Source organism: Chrysemys picta, chromosome 11 (genome assembly GCF_011386835.1).
Source record: "Chrysemys picta bellii isolate R12L10 chromosome 11, ASM1138683v2, whole genome shotgun sequence".
In the NCBI taxonomy this organism is placed as follows: domain Eukaryota; kingdom Metazoa; phylum Chordata; order Testudines; family Emydidae; genus Chrysemys; species Chrysemys picta.
Genome location: NC_088801.1, coordinates 25,520,007 through 25,533,460, shown reverse-complemented (window position 1 = coordinate 25,533,460; position 13,454 = coordinate 25,520,007). Strand labels below are relative to the sequence as shown.

The following is a 13,454-nucleotide window of genomic DNA, read 5'->3' as shown; positions in this document are numbered from 1 at the left end:
AAATAATATCTTTCCAATCTTTCAAGCCCTGCGGCAATGGACTAGTGGTGACGGGGACAGGATTAGTGAATCTGGCAATCCCTAGCTACGAATCTGCACGTAGGCAGTGATAGTTAGATGGTTGTCTGGCACCTGGACTGAGATGGGTGCAATTCGGCAGCTACTGTTGCAACTGAGAAGTCCTCTTTAGGATAGGGTTACCATACGTCCGGATTTTCCCCCACATGTCCAGCTTTTTGGGCCTCAAATCCCCGTCTGGGGGGGAAATCCCTAAAAGCCAGACATGTTCGGGAAAATAGGGAGGGAGGGCCCAGCGGTGCGGGGCCGGGGCTGCTGGGGCTGGGGCCGGCCGCTGGGGCCGGGGGCACAGTGCTGGGCCGGGGGGGGCCCCAGGGCCTGAGCCGGGCAGGAGACGCCGGGGCCAGAGCCTCTTGGCCTGGGCCAGCCGGCCGCCGGAGGGAGCTGCTCGGCCAGGGGGGCCAGACTGGGCCGCGCCGCACCCCGCCCCAGCTTACCTGCTGCCTCCCTGTTTCAGGCTTCCCACGAACATTTGATTCGCGGGAAGCAGGGGAGGGGGAGGAGCAGGGGGCGGAGCGTTCAGGGGAGGGGGCAGAGTTGGGGCAGGGCTGGAGGCGGGGAAAGGGCGGAGTTGGGGCAGGGCCAGGGCCCCATGGAGTGTCCTCCTTTTTAAAAATTAAAATATGGTAACCCTACTTTAGGATCCCCTCTGCTCACCCCACGGTGAGAGGACTAGAAAAGTTGCCCTAAAGCTAGGCTCTCTCATACACTCCTGGCTGGATTACCGCATCCAATGGGATCACTCTGCCTGTGAAGCTATAAAAAGAATGACTTTTGCTACTTTGAATGTTCGCACCCTGATGGATAACAAAGAATGTACAGCCAGAAAGAACTGCTATTGTCACCAGGGAACTTGTGAGATATTACATCGACATCACTGCCCTGAATGAGACAAGGCACCCAAATGAAAGTCAACTGAGAGAAGAAGGTGGAGGCTACACCTTTTTCTGGAAAGGAAAATCTTCAGAGGACAGGTGCATTCATAGTGTCTGTTTTGCAATCAGGAATAAATTTGTCAGTCAGCTTATAAAATTTCCTTTAGGAATCAAACATCTTATGACTTCGTCTTGAGCTCAGCAACAACCAGTCTGCTGCTGCTATCAGTGCATATGCCCCAAAGCTGGATTCTATCGAGGATATCCAGGAACAATTCTATACAGATATTGACAGAGTCTTGACCAGCATTCCCGAGGAGGAGGAGGAGGAGGAGGAGATCATTCTCCTCAGAGATATTAACGCTAGAGTCGGGCACGACTCAGATCTCTGGAATGGCACTATCGGAAAAGGAGTAGGAAAGGCTAACTCCAACGGCATCCTCCTCCTGAGAAAATGCGTAGAACATGGTGTGATCACAAACACCCTCTTTAGACAAAGTGAGAAGTATAAGACCACCTGGAGAGACCCTCGCTCCAGGCATTGGCACCATCTTGACTATGTTACTTTTAGAGCTTGAGATTGGAAGGATGTCCACATCATGAGGGTCATGCATGTAACTGGTGACTGTTGGACAGACCATCGCCTTGTTCGATCAATCATGAATTTCCAGATCGCCTCAAGGAATCATGAGCAGGCAAAATCAGTACAAAAGAAATTCAACGTTAAGTCCCTTGACGATATAGTGACTCAGGAGAAACTTCAGCAGTGTCTCAAAGAGAAGTTTGCCGCTATGCCTACAGCTGACAATGAAAATCTCTGAAAGGGATTAAAGAGTGCCATTCTCTCAGCATGTGCCGAGTCCATTGGCTAGGTCACCCGCCATCATCAAGATTGGTTTGATGAGAATGATGCTGAGATTCAGGGCCTGCTTGACCAGAAAATAAAAGCTCATCACAATGTGGCAAAACAACATATCACACCAGCAAAAGAAAGTTGTATAAGTAACTCCAGGCTGAAGCCCAAAGGAAAATCCATGACATCAAAAATAAGTTGTGGTGAGAAAAGGCCAAGGAGATTGAGCTTTATGCTGATAAACATGACATGAAGAGTTTCTTTCAGGCAATAAGGTCCATTTATGGCCCATGATCCCATGGACCCACACCACTCGGAGCCCAAGTTGGGTCAACATATTTTAAGGACAGCGAAGCCAAAGCCAGATGGAAAGAGCATTTTGAGTTACTCCTGAACTGTGAGTCAACTGTCTCTGATGCCAATATCGAATCTATAGCTCAAAGACATGAAAGAGAATCTCTTGCTGATTCTCCCCTCCTCCCCCCACACCCTCGAAGAAATAACACGAGACATTATGCAAACTAAAAACAACAAGGCAGCAGGGCCAGATGGCATACCAGCTGAAGTCTACAAATTTGGAGGTGAAGAACTGGTAGGGAAGCTCCACAAACTTTTTCCTCATATCTGGTAAAATGAGAAGATTCCAAAAGACTTGAGAAACGCTAACATTGTTACAATCTTTAAGAAAGGAGATAAGTCGGAGTGTGGAAACTATTGAGCCATTGCCTTGCTATCTACAGCAGGGAAAATTCTTGCCCATATCCTCTTACACCAATTACTTCCCATTGCTGAGGAAATATTGCTGGAATCTCAGTGCGGTTTTAGACCATCCCACGGGACAACCAATGTTGCACACCAAATCCAGGAAAAAATCTCCAAAGCAAAATCATGACCTGTACGTGGCTTTCATCGATTTGACAAAGCCCCGTGGAAGGTGCTGGCCAGATTTGGCTGCCCTCCAAAATTTATTACTGTCCTAAGGCTTCTCCATGATCAGATGACTGCCACTGTTCTCTGTAATGACCCGAGATGGAACCTTTTGTCATCAAAACTGGGGTTAACCAAGGATGTGTTGTTGCCCCAACCCTGTTTTCCATTCATTTAGCAGTCATTTTGGTCCTTGTTAAAGATCACCTCCCCATTGGAGTTGACATTTAATATAGAATGGATGAGCGTCTCTTTAATCTTCAACATCTCTGCTCAAAGTCTAAAGAGTCTTCGGGGCATCCATTACTGACCTTCAGTCTGCTGATGACTATCATCCTCGCACACACGGAAAATGACCTTCAGACCATACTGGATTTTCTTGCACATGCTTACCGAAGCCTAGGACTCTCACTCAATATTGAGAAGTCTAAAGTGTTCTATCAACCTGCTTCAGGCCTTACACATGACCCACCACAAATCACCAGTTAGGGTCAGACTTTGGAGACAGTTGAGCACTTCTGCTACCTCGGTAGCCAACTTTCCCAAATTGCAAAAATTGACAGTGAGATCCAGCACAGGATCCAGTGTGCAAGTGCTTTCTTTGGGAAATTGCTCTGATACGTTTTCATGGACTGTGACCTGAGGCAGGACACCAAGATCCAGGTCTATATTACAGTTGTTGTTCCTGCACTCCTCTATGGATGTGAAACCTGGGTGACCTATCGACAGCACCTCAAGAGTTTAGAAAGATATCCCCAGTGATGTCTCCAGAAGATCCTTCACGTCAAGTGGCAAGATTGCTGCACTAACACCAGCATCCTCCCTGAAGCGAATGTCACCAGCATTGAAGCAATGATCCTCATGCACCAACTTCACTGAAGTGAACATTGTGTGCGGATGCCAGACTCTCGCCTCCCAAAACAAGTCCTCTACTCTCAGCTCACCCATGGTCAGAGGAAACGCTAAAAAGACACACTGAAAGCGTATCTTAAGAAAACTGATGTGGACATCACAAGCTGGGAAGAGCAAGCCACCAACCGACCCCAATGGCACCTCCATCAGGCAGTGGCCGACCCCAATATCCTCCATCAGGCAGTGGCCTGCTTCGAGAAGTGCGTGGCCCTTGAAGCTGAAAGGAGAGAGGGGAGGAAAGAAAAAATATAAACTTTCTCCCAGCAGGCCACTGGCCTGCCACAAAATGTCTGTACCTACTGTGGGTGGATTTGCTGTTCCAGGATCGGACTCCTGAGTCATCTCAGGACCCATATGAAAATCCATGGTAGAGATCATCCTCGAATCAAAGGATCGCCAATCATTTTTCCATTCTCCTTTAACTCAATAATTAAGTCTGACAAACAAAGAACTCCACATACTACAATCTTATAGGACCACTAAAGATTAGAATGCACAAGTCTGACATGTTAGACATGTATTAGCTGGCACATAAAAGCAGCGCAAATGTCCTGCTTATATATGGAACTGATTCAGTACTTTTTATTAAATTAAAATATATCAAAATTAAGTGTTTGGATAATAAATAGCATCTTTATATATTTGAGACATGTACCGATTTTGAAAATTCTTATTTACCCGAAAGAAACTTCTTAAGACAGTGATTCCCCAAAGCTTGGAGCATGCCAACTAGGTAAAGACTAGTTCCGGGGAACACTCTAATATCTCATTTGATCTCCAGAGTGGTGGTTTTCTTTATTTTAAATTCAGTCTTAGATTGCAAGGAAAATCTTCAAAATGTGAAGTAAGCTGTAACAGATATAAAATCATCTATCTGCCAGAATGTCTGAAACAATAGCTCTGTGGTGTGAACTGCCCATTTAAGTTGATGGCAATTCAGGTGCCCTGTTAATATTTTAAATACCAACACTTAACTATTTCATTGCTGAAACCATGCAAGAAAGGAGGAGGAAATACATGATGAAGACCTATATCAATGTTTCCCAAAGCGGATGGCAGACAGAAAATGTATAGCCCTTTCATACCATCATACAGTGAGATGGGATTGGTTTTATTTCCTGAAGCAGGGTGTCACTTTCAAGGGTTTGGGAAAGACTGGTTTAAGACATTACTCATGTAAATAGGTACATAGTAACTACACTGGGAGTATATCATCATACAAATGGTGCAAGAATCCATTTTAGCTTCATGCCGTGTCTTAATTATCTCCCACCTCACACCAGTCACATATTCACACTATTTTTAAGAGTGATTTTCCAGACCAACTCCCCCCTTCTCTGCATCCCACTCTCACCAACTCCCTAGCCCCTCAAAACTCCCAATTTTCTGAAGGTGAAGAGTACATTTCAATAACTTCAGGGTAAAAACCCTTAAGAGCTAGGAAATCCAGAGCTAGAATAAACCTCCAGTAACTGCAAACATTTGAAAAAACAACAAACAAACAAAATGAAATTCACAGGATATTTATTCCATAGACATTGGGCCCAGATGCTGCAAAGCCTTACGCACATGCTTAACTTTACACACTTTGAATAGTCCCACTGATATAAATAAAATTAAATGGTTGTACCAACTTTAGCTTTATTATCTCTATTACTGTAGTGCCTAAGAGCCCTATTCATGGACCAGGACACCAACTGTTACTGTCACTCCATAAAGCCTACTTTCCAAATTCCTGATTAAATGAAATAGGATAATATGGGCAGTCATTCCAACTGCTAAATAGGGACCTGATTCTTTGAGGTGCTCATCACTCTCTAGAAGGTCTTCCAGTTAGATCACAGTTCTGTAATATCAGACAATCTACAGGTCATACTTGGAGCTAGCGTGTACACAATGGGGATAGTAAACCAATGGTGATGCGCATTTTCAGCAGTTCACCTACAAACTGTACAAAGATAGTGACTGTTCAAAATTTGAGTCATGAACTGTGCACTCAAGTTAAAAAACAAACAAAAAAACAAAACAAAACAAGAGGGACAACCTCCTGATCCCAAAATACATCTTACAAAGCAGGCATTAAAGGACTAGAGGAAAAATGAAATGTTAATTGATATCACTAAAGGAGGTATAGTTAAGGTTTTGGGGTACTTTGTGAAATTCTGTACTTTCATATTTTTAGGTTTAAGTCATATCTTAATTCTATTCTAACCTCAAGCATAGGGATGTAGGTATCTTTTAGTTATGGTGAAAATTAGAATACAAAGCAGTAACTTAGTTATTTGTCTGGGTATAATTATAAAGCGAACCTACAGAAAATACTAACATTTTACATTTATAATCACAGCACGCATTTGCTTTCACAACTGTATGAAGGTGGATTAACTAGGAATAGAGAGTAGAGTCAACATGCCTCTAACAGTTACAAGAAGTTTCCCAACCGCTTCCCTACCCAACTAAGCACATAAGCACAAATAACTAAGTCAAATTTGACTCCAGACAAGTTCAGGGTTCCACCCATACAGAACTCAGGTGGTGGTTTAAGGCTCTGATACTCACATAAGTCCATGATAAAACTCACATTAGACATCAGTGGTACAGAACAAGGCCTAATTACTTTTGAGATCCAGGTATATGCATAACCTCAAGCACAGGGAACTGAATAGGTACTATAGTAAATGCAAAGTAGAGTTGACTGTATACTGAAATACTGGCATTAAGTATCTATTCTCAGCCTGTAGATACAGAGTAGTCATCTGGACATGAAGAGATAGATGAAATATGTGGAGATCTGCTTCCTAAGCAGTTTACTGGATATCTCACATTGAGAGTTGTGTCATTTTCAGTAGTAATTCACTTTACATTTATAATCACAGAACACTTTAAATCAGACACATTAACTTGCAGTTTAAAACAGCTGCATTTCAAAATTATAAAAATATTAAGTTATCTAGAACAGATTTTTCTTGAAAGTGCAAAGTTGCAGTGCTGTTTTACTTAATCTGATTTTAAATGTTTATTTTAGCTACTATAAAGTATTTCATAGCCATATTGTTCTATGTCTGTACACACGATTAAGCTAAAGCTTACTACATGAGATAATAGGCAATATCTGAAATATAGTATACCTATGGGATATAGCAGGTTTATGTCCATCTTTCAGACCTGGTATATCCTCATGAAGGTAAGCCAAACCTCTAGCCATAGTTTCGGCAATATGACACAGCTCATTCCAAGAAACCACATTTGCCTTGAGAAAGTCAGTTAATGAACCCTGTACAGCGGAGGGAAAAACAATTAAAGTAAATCTCAGTATTTCCCCTTAAGGAGAGATTTTCTTAATGATAAACTGTACCCAGAACACAGATACAAAGAATCATATCTGTTTCATAAACCTATATACATAGCATGCAGGATTACATATACAGTAGAACCTCAGAGTTACAAACTGACCAGTCAACCAAATACCTCTTTTGGAACCGAAAGTACACAGTCAGGCAGCAGCAGAGCCAAAAAACAAAAACAAAAAAACCTTCCCCCCCCCCGCTCCCCAAAACACAAATACGTACTGTGTTAAACTACTAAAAATAAGGTTTCAGAGTGGTAGCTGTGTTAGTCTGTATCAGCAAAAAGAACAAGGAGTACTTGTGGCACCTTAGAGACTAACAAATTTATTTGAGTATAAATAAATGTTAGTCTCTAAAGTGCCACGAGTACTCCTCGTTCTTTTTGCTAAAAAATAAGGGAAAGTATAAAAAAAGACTTGACAAGGTAAGAAAACTGTTTTGTGCTTGTTTCATTTAAATTAAGATGGTTAAAAGAAGCATTTTTCTTCTTCATAGTAAAGTTTCAAAGTTGTATTAAGTCAATGTTCAGTTGTAAAAACTTTTGAAATAACCATAATGTTTTGTTCAGAGTTACGAACATTTCAGAGTTATGAAAAACCTCATCCCCTAGGTGTTTGTAACGCTGAGGTTCTACTGTATAATCTGTTGGTATTTAGAAAAAAAGGTATAATTTCCAATCCAATTGGTCATCTCTTAACACAACAAACAAACACCTACAGGATATATCTATAGTTCATACAATAACCAAACACTTTAATAAAATTAAAAAGATGTGAAAATGTCTTCTTTGGCATTGACCCTCATTTATTAGAAGATTAAATAAATAGGAGTCAAATGTGAAAATTTTTAAACTAAAAAAGAATAGAGATGAAGGAAGACAATTTATAATAGATATTAAGAAACTATTCTGTAAAAGAACAGTCAAAGAAAAAAATTAGATATTACAAGTTAAACACACTGCTGGAGATAAATGCTGGAATTTCTTTGCTTTCAAAACAGGGTGATTCGATTTTCTGGGCACAAAGTCAAGAGTTTTGTGGATCCACCCCCAAGCATAATGTTGAATTATGTATGTACTTTCTCACAAGCATTACATTGATATTCAGAGCCCTTTTTTAGAGTGAGGGGATCTATGCGAGAGATCATTTCTTTACCTTTTCTCATATTATGAGCTAAAAGTCTAGTCAAATTATAAACGAGTTAAAAATATTTTCAGATACTACACTACTCTTGAATTCCCTGTGCCAACTTTTTGGGTTTTAAATATCACTTTTTAAAAACCAGAGAAGTGTCTGTGTCTCACCTGTGGCTGTGAGTAAAGCCCACACAAAAGGAGAAAATGGATTGATTGCTCAAGGGGAAAAAACGGTTACCTATCTTTCGTAACTGTTGTTCTTTGAGATGTGTTACTCATGTCCATTCTATTCTAGGAATGTGCGGGGTTTTGGGGTGGGCACTCACTCCTCTACCCCGACCTTTGAGTGCACTTTGTGCACCGAGCCTGGTGCCAATGGTGCAGTCAGCTGTTACTCTGAGGCTTCAGAGAGGGCATTGGCATCACAGACATGCCCCATGTACTCCAGTAGGGCCACTGTGCTGGCCAATGGCCATGTTGCGAAGCTCACATCACAGAGGTCGACACAGCCTTGAGTGCCCAATCACACTCGTGATGTCTCAACGAGGGGCTGAATTCCCTTTCCATGCTGGAGGAATCCTCTTCCCGTGACCACGGTGGGGCTGTCGATGCCTGCATCTGGCAACTAACCGTTGCTGCTAGAGACCAGCATTTTGAATAGGACCAGTACAGGGTGGTGGGACGAAGACTGTTCCCATGGTGCGGGGGATAGGGATCCGTGCCGATAAGACCAGCGGGAGGGTGAATGGTGCTGGGGATACAGTGACCAGCATCTCCCCCCGGGTGATCCACATCAAGAGGGCGGAGACCACGATCACAGTGCTAGTTATCTAGGAATACCTGCAGAGGACCTGGGTTGTGAAGCCGGAGATCTGCAGCGTGGAGACAGAGCGCTTTGTCTCGGCTCTGGGGATCAGCAGCTCCAGGACTGCGACCCCCATTGGGGGGCGGGGGACGGACAGGCCCATACGGCTCCAGTGTTGGCTGGCAGCCTAAACTGGGTCCTTTGCCCGATACCCCATGGCCTTTCTTGGACTTTTTTTGGGGCACTGGCAACAGAAAGTGATGCCAGGCAAAGCCTGGTGCTGGGGGTGCACTATGCACCAAGGCCGAAGTATTGGGGGTAGAGTCTAGCCGGGAAGGCTCGGAAGCCAGAGAGAAAGCAGACTCCATGAGGAGGGCCTTCAAATGGGTGATGTGCTCTTTCTGGTTCTTGGGTCAAAAGTTTTTACAGATGCGATGCTTGTCCCTCATATGCGATTCCCCCAAGCACTTCAGGCAGCTGCTATGGGGGTCACTAACAGGCATAGGACATTTACAGTCCGAGCAGGGCTTAAAACCTGGAGCATGCACAACTGGGGAGAAGTCCCCGCTGGGACTCTAACTTCTAACAACGCTACTTAACCACTACTCAAACACTAGTTACAGTAACTCCTCACTTAACGTCGTCCCATTGCTGATCAATTAGAGAGAATGCTCGTTTAAAGTTGGGCAATGCTCCCTTATAACGTTGTTTGGCAGCCACCTGCTTTGTCCACTGCTTGCAGGAAGAGTAGCCTGTTGGAGCTAGCGGGTGGGGGCTTGGAACCAGGGTCGACTGGCAGCCCCCTTAAGTTCCCTGTGTGGCAGCCGCCCAGCAGGCTATCAATTGCCTGGCAATTCAGCAGTCCCTCCCCCCACTGCCGTGTGCTGCTGCTCCTGCCCTCTGCCTTGGAGCTGCTCCTGGGAGCCTCCTGCTTGCTGTGGGGGGAGGAGGAGGGAAGAAGAGGTGCTAATGTCAAGGTGTCCCCCTCCCCACTCCTTTACCCCATCTCCACAGAGCTGGGGGGACGGGACACGACAAGGCTCAGGAAGGAGGTAGCTTGCTGGCAGCAGCTGCTGTCTCAACTTGCTAATCTACATAAAAAGTGAGTGTACTCAGAGTGGGGTCAGCGTACTTAAAGGGACAATGTGTGTCTCTCTCTCTCTCTCTCACGGTGTGTCTCTCAGTCTCTCTCTGCCATGCTGTCTCCCCTCCCTCCATTTTGTGCTGCCTTGTAGAGCATGAGGCTATATTAACAACGTGTTAACCTTGAGGGCTCAGCTGAGTGCTAGTTAATCATTTAGCAGTAAGGCATTCCCTCGGAATATCCCGCCCTCTGACTCCACCACCTCAAACAGGCTTCACAATCATCATTGCTGTGTACAGTATTAAATTGTTTAAAACTTATTCTATATCTATATCGGGTATATGTAGAGGGGGGAGGGAGGGTCTGGCAAAAAAGTTTCCCTGGAGCCTAACCCACCCACCCCCATTTGCATGAATTCTTATGGGGAAATTGGATTCGCTTAACATTATTTTGCTTAAAGTAGCATTTTCCAGGAAAATAACTACAATGTTAAGCAAGGAGTTACTGTACTAGAAATAAACTATTTATAAGGCCCTACGGCTTGAAGACAATAACGACAAAACCGCTAGTCCTTGCTATGCAAGGAAAAGGCGCTCCGACTAACCACCACAGGCAGAAAGGTGGAACTGAGAGGGCGTAGGGCTGGCGGCACTTAATATACCAATGCATGAGCGCGGCACTCAAGAGAGAGTGCCACAGCCAACCCTCTGGATACCGCTATGGCAAAAATCTCTGATGACCGCATATATGGGTGCGTGCATACCTAGAATGGAATTGACATGAGCAATCACTCGAAGAAGAACTGAATTGCTAACAAACCAAATGCTGACAAATGTACAAAAATTGGGGGGAAAAAGATAATTTTTTCTCTCCTGTTCTTCAATGACAGTAATCTTGGTTGTTAAGAGAGAACAGCAGTAGTTTAAAAAAATTCAGACATGAGCAATTAACTAGACCATATCCTTTTAGAAAGGGAAATGTTTATCTGTTGGTTTAGTATGATATAACATGCATAAATAAATTTAATAGATCGGTATCAAAAATGTGATTTTTACAAGACTGATACAGGAAATAACTTTCCTAACTTTACGTGGGTCATAGCAAAGCACTAAATTTCCCCTTAGCTGTTTATGCTATTACACCACTGCTTTAATTTTACAAGTCCTAATATTAAAAATGTTTGAAAATATTTTTATTCTACTACAAGAAATGTAAGTTACATCACAAAAGCTAGATGGGGCAGTAGTAACAATAATGCTGTTATTTTGCTATATATACACACACACACTGATATTTCTTATTGTAGGGAGCTTTCCATACAGAAAACCATTTAAATTTGTGAGAAAAATTTCATATATGACTCAATTCAATTGATGGGCATTGGTTAAAAAAACTTTTGAAGACCTACTTCATTAGGAAGGTCCACAATCAGAGTGAAACACCGATAAAGTTATATTTTTGTGTTGTTTCAGAAAACATCTTCCTCCTCTGGTAAGGATCAATGCCAGTGACTTTTTCAGCTTCTCTACTAGGACAAAACCTGTTTTGGTTTGGCTTAGCTTTTTGGATGGGGAAGGGAGTGAGAGGAAAATAATGATCTCTGAAGCTACAAAAATGGGGGAGGGCTTGCTGGGTAAGTGAAACTACTTTCAGTTCTTTTTAAAAATTGGCTGGAATTCCAAATTATACAGCCTTCCTTTCTTTAAGCTTGTTCATAGGCTACAGGATTTTAATAAAATTACAATGAAACTAAATAGATAAAAACATTATTTGTTGTCAAAACTGACCATACCTTTTCATGAAATGCTGTAATTAACCACAGATCTACATCAATGCTGGTGCCTCGTTTCTCTGCACCAATGAATTGTAAGATATTTTCATGCTTCATTCCAGGCAAGCTGTAAATTTCATACTCATTTTGCCATGACTGTTTGTCCTTAATCAAGCACAGATATTAGGTTAGTACATTTACTATATTCTGATTAAAAAAAAAAAAAAAACCACTCTTCTACAAGTCACAAGTTTGCTACTGTAATTCATTCTGAAAAGTTAACTGACCTTCTAGAATAACAGATTAAAATCTGTTTTGACCCAGTATAAATTTGAATCAATGGAAAGAAAGGCACATTCCAAAATATTAATATTGACAGACTGGATAAATTATTTTAAATTACAAGTATTTGTCTGAAATTTAGGTAAGTAATTTAAAATCTGCACTACATATTTCAGGCAAAAACAAGAAAAAGTTAATAAAATTATAGGATAAATCTTTATGTACCTAATTTAAGTTACAAGGAAACTATATTTGGTAGTTTCCCATGGAAATTTGTCTATTGTAACATTACTATGCAGGTTGGCACCAGCATGAATCTCCATAGATACCACACACTGGAATAGCAGAGAAGCTTAAGGTCAGGCCTGGGGCACTGTCAGCTGAGTGAAGGGTTTGCATATTGCCCACCAGATATAATGCTTGGCTCTTGATAATGCTAGCAATATTAACCACCCTGACGCTGAAGATCATTGCTCAAAAATTATGTTCAATAGAAGTTTTAATAAGATGATTATATAATTTTTAAAAGTGGGAACAGGCTTTTCTTCATTAAGTTGAGTTAAGCAAAGTTCCAGGTGTAATGGATTTTATTTGGGGGTGAGAAATTCCTACTAGAGAAAGATGATCTCCACAGATGTGTTTTATCAGCAAGTCAATATGGATCTACCTATTAGAAAATGTAAGTACAACTCACCCCTCCTTAACTGGTAAAGTGTATTTTTAAGTACTGTAACACTCCGATTAACGTAATTCAATGTGCTTTAAGATCCTTCCAGTGAGATTGCACTTCTAACAATTTAACAGGACCCCCCCAGAGCTGCAGGGCTAAATGCAGCTGATGGCTCAACATTTCCAGTACTGCAGTATACTTCACTTAATGGAGACATGCCTAATTGGAACAGCCACTTTATTGGGATCTCTTTCAGGATACCAATTTACTCTAACAATTGCCATTCATTATGACGACCACTTAATTTAGACAGTATTAGCAAAAATTCTCCTTAGCAAGTTCACATTTTTTCAGTACCTAACAGCTAAATACTACTAAAACCAGTAGGAGGATGGAAGCAGGTGCAATGGGACTAGTAAAGTGCTTAAAATTACTAATATGTTTGAGTTTGCAGGACCAGAACCTCAGTCTTTTGAATTTCTTAACTTTTAACTCCATTTCCCCAATGTTGAATTAGAGCACATATTTTGCATTTAATTATAACTTTTTAGTTCAATTAAAAGATATGCCATCATCTGCCTTGTTCACTTTTGAGCTGCAAACATTTCCTGTATTTGAGAACTTAATTTTTTTATAGTTACTGACATTTGGGGAGGTGACAACTTCCTATTGTATACAGAAAAGTTTGCTTTGTATATTGATATTTTACATTACA

At 41.9% G+C, this 13,454-nt stretch overlaps 1 protein-coding gene across 3 annotated transcripts in view; it reads right to left on the bottom strand.

The window, feature by feature from the left end:
- The window catches only part of ACVR2A (activin A receptor type 2A), a 115,240-nt gene that overhangs the window by 17,761 nt on the left and 84,025 nt on the right, over positions 1–13,454 (bottom strand). For all 3 annotated transcript variants that reach the window (XM_005296423.5, XM_005296424.5, XM_065561643.1), the window contains 2 exons: positions 11,809–11,952; positions 6,774–6,919 (listed from right to left, as the gene is read on the bottom strand). In XM_005296423.5, the coding sequence (XP_005296480.1) occupies positions 6,774–6,919; positions 11,809–11,952 (290 nt within the window). The remainder of the gene's footprint in view (positions 1–6,773; positions 6,920–11,808; positions 11,953–13,454) is intronic.